At 36.2% G+C, this 9,007-nt stretch overlaps 2 protein-coding genes across 3 annotated transcripts; one reads left to right on the forward strand and one right to left on the reverse strand.

Annotated features, from left to right (window-relative positions):
• Window positions 1-232: 232 nt before the first annotated feature.
• LOC139693759 (mitochondrial fission process protein 1) lies at window positions 233-2,377 on the reverse strand. Its single transcript, XM_071592031.1, has 3 exons — window positions 2,160-2,377; window positions 1,954-2,081; window positions 233-968 (listed from the first exon to the last, which is right to left on the reverse strand). Exons 1-3 carry the CDS (start codon window positions 2,212-2,214, stop codon window positions 648-650), a joined length of 504 nt encoding a protein of 167 aa, XP_071448132.1. The 5' UTR covers window positions 2,215-2,377; the 3' UTR covers window positions 233-647.
• An 86-nt stretch (window positions 2,378-2,463) lies between these two features.
• On the forward strand, window positions 2,464-6,051 carry Uba3 (Ubiquitin-like activating enzyme 3). Of its 2 annotated transcripts, none has more exons than XM_071592456.1 (2): window positions 2,464-2,594; window positions 2,751-6,051. In XM_071592456.1, the coding sequence occupies exon 2, from the start codon at window positions 2,778-2,780 to the stop codon at window positions 4,101-4,103; it is 1,326 nt and encodes a 441-aa protein (XP_071448557.1). In that variant the 5' UTR covers window positions 2,464-2,594; window positions 2,751-2,777; the 3' UTR covers window positions 4,104-6,051. The 2 variants fall into 2 exon arrangements, with proteins under 2 accessions (XP_071448557.1, XP_071448558.1); XM_071592457.1 differs by having other exon boundaries at window positions 2,464-2,563.
• The last annotated feature ends 2,956 nt before the right edge of the window (window positions 6,052-9,007 follow it).

Below are 9,007 nucleotides of genomic sequence, written 5' to 3' on the forward strand. Positions count from 1 at the left end.
AGAGTACTTCAGCAAGATGACTTATTGTTAACGCTACTGTGTGTTTTAATTTTTAACAAGTTATTGGCTACCAAAATATATTAAAACTATTGGCAAACAATATTAAATTGGGGTAAAACAGTAATCTTGTCACAACACTATCATCCAGGTTTACCACTAACCTTAGCAAATACTTCTATAGGTTCCTAAAATAATGAGAGGGGGGCTAAGATGAAAACAATAGAAGGACCACTGAATCTACTAAAAATTATTTAATCTACAATATTGGTTATATTTACAAAAACATACAAACTTAAATCACTGAAAAACTTTGCACATTTAAAAGAACATTACAAAAATAGCTTATATGCATCATTAAGAGATAACAATAAATAAGCTGTCCAGAAATAACAACATTTTACTCAACTGAGCAAACAATGTCAACAGTAAAATTGTTATGTACATATATATGTGAGTCTCAAATTAGTTAATCTCTTCATTCAAAAAGGCACAAGGTGCCTCAAAAACGAGTTTCAAAAATTTGTGCACAAAGCATATAAAGGCATTGTATGGCTAGTAAGGCAGCTAAAGTCTAATGCATCATAACTTTGAGTATTAACAAACTTGAAGCTAGGCACTTCTATTACATATTTAACCTCATTTTGCAACTACTTTTTCTCAGCTTCATGATCCAAATAACATGGAATTCCAAGCCACTTCCGAAGTGAATTATCCATTAGAAAATGGACACCATGGTCGATCGGCGTAACAATCAGAGGGATACAAAAAATACCTACACCTGTCGCCGTCCACTTTCGAACAATTTTTGGCCATTTTGTCGTCTTACGCAGGAGATATAAAGTTCCTGCGCAAACCCTATTAATGGTGAATCCAGGAATAATAACTGAAGCTAATCCCTGCCACACGAGGGTATCAGCAGAAACTTTTAATACTTCTGACCTTCGAACTGCATCACTTATGAATGGATTCTGCAAACATATTAATACATATTTCAGTGAATGTACTAAGAATCCGGCAAAATTCATTATAAAATGAAATCAACCTTAGTAAAACTAGGGTCATCACTAGATGTAGCATTTTAGTTTGTTACGTTCTGATGGCATTGTGTTGAAATGTTAATTGCATATTTCAAATCACAGCAAAGCCCCAATTGCGTAATCCAGGTCAAAATAATTTCTTCTCACGAATAACCATGGCTATTGATTACAGGATGCTTTACTTACGGAAAGGTAACACCGTAAAAATAAAAGAAATCAGTTTAAACCCGTTATTAAAATGAAATGATTAAGGGCTGGCTTAGCTAAAAAAAACATGCAACTTCCAAAGTTTAACTAAGTGAAATCCGCTGCCTTTCCCCTGAATTTTCCATTAGATCTAAATTCGAAATAACTCATATTAGTCACAGTGAGGAGTTCCTACACTCTTTGCTGAATTTAACATGAAATGGTATTCAAATTTCGTTTTTCCCAAGGGTGCAGCTATGCGTTCACGGGATTACCGCTAATAATTATTGAGACTTTAAGCCCCGTCTTGCGTTTCCAGCGAATAACAGAAAAATTACTGAAATCAGCCATTAAAGGTAACATTTTTCCGTCATTTAATGTCGGGTAATGCCCTAAAACAGTAAGTGTAACATTTCTCAAGTCGCATGTGAAAATTTCCATTTGGGTGAGAACACTAACGATTTAATAACCACCATCTACATTTCATCCAGAATATCACGACTCCGGGTAGTTGCTGTTTACTATGGACACATTGATTAATTAAAAGGCCCGGTTCCCTGCAAACGCCGAAATAACAACACTGAGCTTCACAACTATTTAATGAATGTAATAAGTTACTAATGGGCACGGATTCGACAATCAGCATTACTTTTCCGTAAGTTATTCGATTCCAAAAATAATAGCCATAAGGTTTTCAATTTACATTTAATTGTCCAAAAACGGAACTCACTTTATATGTTTTACCCGCTTTATCAAACGTATCAGCAGCAACGTATGATATGGCTACTCCATAACTAGCATGAACCCATATCTTCTTCACCAATGGTCTGAATGCTTCGCCGATTTCATTGGCATATCCTACAAAAGAAAAATGTGAAAAAAACAAACTAGCTATGCCTAAACTAAGCTTCAGATATCAGTAATGATTACAATCACCTAACAGTCGAACCGGAGTATCCCGGAAGATGTCAACTTCTTTATCCGAGCTCATCGTAAATTTTTGAATTTGAGAGTTTGCTACCACACACCAATTATCATCATTCAAGTTTATGAGTCCAAGAGCCAAATTAACTAATTATGGATCAAGGCGCATACCATTCACAACAGTTACATCACCTTGGGGCCATAGTTACCGCGCCATCACCTATCGCGACCTTCCCGTCAAGTATCGATTTAACCAATACAATCCGGATCCAACAGAGCAAATCGAAATTAGAATCGAGAGTTGCAATGATGGTAATTGTTGCAATTCAATTGCAATGCATTGTTAAGTGATCAAAATTACAAACAAATATACGTGCACACTAGTTTTGCTGATGTTATAAGTTGGAATTTTAACTGTAAATCAAAGACTTGATTTTCCATGTGGTTGTAAGCAATGAAAATAGTAGATTTAATCACTAAGTAGAATCGGCATTTCATTCAGTCTACTTGTTACGGTGAAATTTTGCGATTTGACGGAGATTGTGTTTACATAATGATTTAGTATCCACTACTTTCTATTTGCATGAATTGGTGAACATCAAGTTGAAGCCTGTCGTGTAACTATCAGCGATGGAAGTTGGAGCAGGAGATTCTCCATCCGTGGGCCCACGATGGCAAAACATTAGAAAAATATTGAGAAGAGTTGGGCCATTTTGCCATCCTGATTTTGATGCCAACTCTAACACATTTGAATTTTTACAAAAAGTGAAACTATTAGTGATTGGTGCTGGTGGGTTAGGGTGTGAAATTTTGAAGAATCTTGCTTTAATGGGTTTTGGTAATTTGCACATCATCGATATGGATACCATAGATTTGTCCAACTTAAATCGACAATTTTTATTTAGACTTAAAGATGTTGGTCGCCCCAAAGCGGAAGTGGCCGCGGAGTTCATTAAGAAGAGAGTACAGGGCTGCCACGTTAAACCATATTATAATAAAATTCAAGACTTTGATCAAGAGTTTTATCGGTCTTTTAATTTAGTTATATGTGGGTTGGATTCAATAGCTGCTAGGAGGTGGGTAAATGGTATGCTGTTGTCAATTCTCTCCTGTGATGGTATTGGTGATGAAATAGATGTGTCTACAGTGATCCCATTTGTTGATGGTGGGACTGAGGGGTTTAAAGGAAACTGCCGAGTCATACTGCCCGGGCTAACACCCTGTGTCGACTGCACAATTGATCTGTACCCTCCGCAGACAACCTATCCATTATGCACTCTCGCAAACACCCCCAGACTCCCAGAGCATTGTGTTGAATATGTTAAACTTGTGCTTTGGCCAAAAGAGAACCCATGGGACAGCAACGCAGTCCTAGATGGTGATGACCCGATGCACGTAAGTTGGGTGTATGAAAAATCGTCAGAGAGAGCTAATCACTATGGCATTTCAGGCCTTAATTACCGATTGGTTCAAGGAATTGTTAAAAATATCATCCCTGCTGTTGCATCTACAAATGCGGTTATTGCTGCTGCCTGCACAATGGAGGCATTCAAAATTGTTACTAATTGTTGTTTGCCTCTGTCTAATCAAATGATTTACAATGATGTGGATGGTATATATTGTTATTCATATTCTATGGAGCTGAAAGGGGATTGTGTCTCATGCAGTAGTCACCCCAAAGAAGTTGAGGTTAAGCCAGATATTACCTTAAGTGATCTCATTAAGCACCTTTGTGAGTATCCAAGTTATCAGTTTGTGTCACCGGCTGTTATGGCAAATATTGGAGGGAAGACAAAAACACTGTACATGCCTAATATCCCCAGCATCGAAGCAGCAACAAGAGTAAATTTAAAAAAAACTCTCAACGAACTTGGACTAATGAATGGAAGTGAAATTGCTGTGGCAGATAAGACATCACCAAATACAATTACTTTCTCGTTAAGATATGCAGTTTAGTGACTTCTGCAGTTCATAATTGTATAGTGTTTTATTCTCATTTCTAAAGATTATTACTTTGATTTCTTTTGGAGAAGGTAGGTAGAACTTACATTCTGGTTGCAGATCTGTGGCATTTGAGTAGTCCTCAGTTTTTAAGTGTTGCTTAAACATCATACTCACTGTTAGTATTTTATTTGCCATTTTATTGTGAAATGGTTTACAGTGTCAGAAGGGCTGGGTTCATATGACTGATGTTGTTGCTTGAAAATAAGTCAATCTTTGCCTCCCAATGTATTCATCAGCTCTCCCTCATGTTACACTTAGCTCAAGTAGCCTGATAACAACTGTTCTGAAAGTTTTTTGTTCAATTGCTCATGGCTAATGTTTAATTTAATAGGTCGCAATTAAGTTTGCCCCTGACAGTGTAATGTTATTCATCATGTGATATTTGACAGTGCAGGGTGTAGAACATTTTTCACCTGCATTTGGAATGTATACATTTGACCTTAGCATCGCTTCCTTGTAATCTCATCAACCAAAAAGAAATAAGGATATCTTTTTACATGAGAACTGCGATGTATATAAACATGTAGTTTGCAGGTTCATCTGCATTTCACTTTTTGGGTCTCAATTTGTACAACGAAAGTGGCACATACGTTTGGATTTTTTTACCCTCGTAAATATGCATGTTTGTGGTACAAACTGCATTATATTAATGAGAGGACTTCAAGTTAAATAAATGTTTTTAGGCCATTGCAGATAAGGTGCATGTGGGAGAATTGGAAAGTTTTTTGGTCAGTGCTACGTTACAAATGGGTATTTTTTCAGATACAGTTTTTCTGCTTTAAATAAACTTAAAAAAATTGTTGAGAGAACTTAATGGGTTGTTGTTTTCATATATTTTTAAAGCATGTGTTATTGAAATTTATAATTTTTAATTCTTTATAATGAATTTTTTTTTGATTATGAAATTAAGAAAAGAATTCACTAGTCCTCAGAAGAGGTATGAATGAAATGTGATGTAATATACCTTTTTATATTTGTTGCGGATTGCTAAGCAGTATTTGCAATTGTATATTTTTATTAGAAATGAGGTCTTATGTATTAATGCTGGTATAATTACATCATGAAGTTAGAGTGAGCATTTTTTCTAATTGAAATGTGTGTGTTGTAAGTTTCATCCATAATTAATCCATCTTAGTGGTGATTGATCTGTTCTCGGGACTTTTTCTCTGAAAGCTTCTTTACAATTAGAACATTCTGTACACATTTAAGATGCAAAGCAAAGTGTGATCTGAATTCATATTGTTCTAATGGCCTAAATTCATGATTGTTATTTGACTTTAATAATAACTCCTATTTCTTGTAAAGTAGTTGCAGATAATGTCTCTTCAATTAATCTTTTTTTTTTCAGTATTTAATTTGGGCCTTTTGTTGGCAAAATACATATGGGAATTATTTCATAATATCATCACCGGAAGCCAAAGCCCAATTGATTTTTCAACATCAATTGAATGAGCAGGCTCATATTCATTTGAGTTTCAACTTGAACCTTAACCGAGCCGAGTCCAATAATAGTGACACTGTAGGAAAACTATAGCTTTGCAGATAAAAAGAATAAATTTGTGTAATTGTTAATGCTGATATTGACTAATGCCTCTAGTGAAGACTGACAATACTCTGTGACTTGCTGTACAAGGTCTTGAATATTGTGTGTCCAGTAGTGTATTTTTATTTCTTTCCTGGCAGAATATTATGAATTCAAGAAATAGACTTCATTGGTGTACATCAACTGTGCCTCACCTCAAAGCCTATTGTATAGCTTTATTTATTTTACCTCTTGATGTTTGATGCACCTGCCAGGACTGGTGAAATTCAGGAAATTATACAAAGCATAGTTGTTCTTGAAAATGTAATGTAATTTGAGCATGGTAAGAACTAATGAAGTAAATTTGTAATAACCCTCTGTCTTATGTTTCTGTTTCTACTCATTATCCGGTTAAAAAATGGTGCAATTATGTTGTTTGTTAGAATACATTAATCATGCCCATTCTCTCTTTTACCGTCCATTCAAACATGTTCTATGTAATGGTAACCTATTGCGGTAAAGCGGAGATCCTGGACTTGATATCTATGTGACTTAGAACATCCCATAGTTTCTGTTAATTACACTGGCCAACTTACCCTGAATGTATGGATAACTTCATAAGCCATAGGGCATGTGGAGCCTTGCCTTCAGTTATCCAATGACCATTCAGGATGATTGCTGTTATTTTGGTTTGTGTATGCTGCGTACAAAAATTGCCTATTTGTGAAAAGGTTTTAAAAAATGCAAAAATTGCATAAAACTGAAAATTCTCCAGCTCTGCATTCTCTGATGATGAGTATGTATTAGGTTTAGTTCTCGTGGGAGATGTTCGTCATGCTGGGCTAACTGTGCATGTTGAGCATGTATAACAACTAAGTTCAGAATCATGACTGGAAGGATAAAGAGATATCATCTGATGAATTGCACTCGTGGAGTGAGACTGAATTTTAGCAATGGAAGCAAGAGTAAAGTGTATGTATATATGTGCTTACATTAAATAGTAATTGCCTAGGAATAACCTCACCTAAGTAGTATGTACAAAACTGGAAAAACCAACTACAAAAATATAATAGTTTAAGCATATAGTTTGAGAATAGTAATGCATATAGGTATGTGCATTATTTATATACACACACATATGTGCATTGCTAGCTGTGTTAGTGGGGAAAGTAGTTTATGACCCTAATTGGTGACTGGAATAATTCAGGTATGACTTAAGGCATGGATGCAATAAAGGTTGCGTGATTGGTTGGTTCATGATAAATCAGTGTTGCTATATCAAAGTGGTTGATGGACCACCAGATGTATCCAGAATGCCAAAGAAAATAATATAATATATTACTTGGAAAGGAAAATGCAATTTAGGAGGATAGCACACCAAACCAGCGCCAACCACAAACATAGTTTAACCTGATGTGTGGTAAATTCTACCTGAGACCAGGGGCAATTTGAGATCCTGGAATGGAACAACTATGCCTCATTATTGGTACAGGAAACTGACCACAACAGGAATGAGGTTTAAAGAGATAACTTGTATCATTTGATTATCAAATTTCTTGTTCTCTTTACATTAGCAGGGAAGAATAATTGCAATATTTTAAAAATTGGTAATCTACTGGTCGATGTAGGTTTTGGATGTTACAATTGTATTCTATGTTTCTCTCTATTATGCATATTACTTAAGTGACATCATGTGTGCCTCACCCCTTCCTAAACCCCAACTGATCATCCCCTAAGTAATCAATTGCCTTGCTCTCCATCCTTTTGTTGATGATCCTGAGTACCACTTTAGCTGCATGGGAAAGCAAACTTATTGTTTTACAGTCCTCACATGAGAGAGCCTTTTACCTTTTTCGGACTAGAAACTAACACTGGATTCACAAAGACCTCTGGCCAGATTCCTTCATCATAGATGCTACAAATTAGTCCATAGACTCTTCCTCTTACATTTTCCTAAACCTTTTAGTAGTTGTACAGTAAAGTTTTCTACCCCCATGGCCTTATTTGATTTCATCTCCCAAAATGCCCTTTCTATCTCATCATCGAGTGTGCCTGGACTTCAGCTCTCTTCATCTATAGCATATTCACTTTCAATGTCTAACCTTGCTGGCCCAAGTTCTTTACGTATCATGCAGTTCTCTATATTCCCTCCATTTTTCTTGAATCGTTTGGGTTCAACTAATATTTCCCTGACTTTTCTCTGATTGTTAACACAGATTTTCCCTTTTTATTTCCCAACAGTGTTTTAGCCTTCTTGTTTGGTGAATCAGTTTCACCCTTTCTCTCAAACTTTCATTATCCTTGCACTGAGTCTTTCACCAAGATTCTTTTGCCCTAGTTTTTACCTGTCTCAATTTTATGATTTAACTCTTCGTACTTCCTTCTACCTAGCTCTGTATTTACATTCTTCCATTTCCTTCTCTCATCTTTCTTTTGTAATTATCTCATCCGTGATCCATGCTTTTCGCATTAATAATTCCTTAGTTTCTATTGCGACTTTTGATATCCCTTTTTTATGTACTTATTCCCATTTTTCCTTTTGGTTACTCATCTCATTTCCCTTACTCTAAATTTTCCCTGCAGCCGGCTGATACTCTTTCTTGTCAATACAGTTAATGCTTCTAAATTCCATTTCCTTACCTACCTCCCTTGCCGTTACTTTTTCAATCGGACTCAGCACTTCATAACTTCTAAATTGTGATCAGAGTCTGCACCTGCTCCCAGGAAACTGCAAATTGGTCACGCAGTTCCTAAATGTGTGCCTAACCATAATATAATCTAACTGATACCTTTGTGAGTCACCTGGCATTTTCTATGGAAACCTATACCTTTTGTGGTGTCCAAACCAAGCGTTGGTGATGAGTAGCTCTCTTTCCTGTTGAACTCAATCGCTTTATTCCTGCAGTCATTCCTTGTACCTAATCTGTAGTCCCCCACCTCATCACCATCTCTTCCTTCGCCTACCGTTGCATTCCAATCCCCAATCACTATAAAATATTTCTTGTAGGAACACCCACTATTATATCCTCTAAGCTGATTGTATATCCTCTTGACTTCTTCCTCCTTTTAATTGCTTGGTGGCATGTACACCTGAACAATGACCAAGTTCGTCAGTTCTGCATTTACCTCTACTAGTAATATTCTATCTGTTGCCTGTTCTATATTGACTACGCTCAACATATCTTCCTACCTCTTTTTTTAATACTATGGCAACCCCTCGTTGGCTTTCGTCCCCGCCACTGCTATTCTATAATTATCACTCCAATAATCCCCACTATCCTTTTATCTCACCTCGCATAGACCTAAGATATCTATATTTCCTCTTCCCATTTCT

This window comes from Hetaerina americana, unplaced genomic scaffold (assembly GCF_022747635.1).
Source record: "Hetaerina americana unplaced genomic scaffold, ioHetAmer1.1.p SCAF_5, whole genome shotgun sequence".
In the NCBI taxonomy this organism is placed as follows: Eukaryota; Metazoa; Arthropoda; class Insecta; order Odonata; family Calopterygidae; genus Hetaerina; species Hetaerina americana.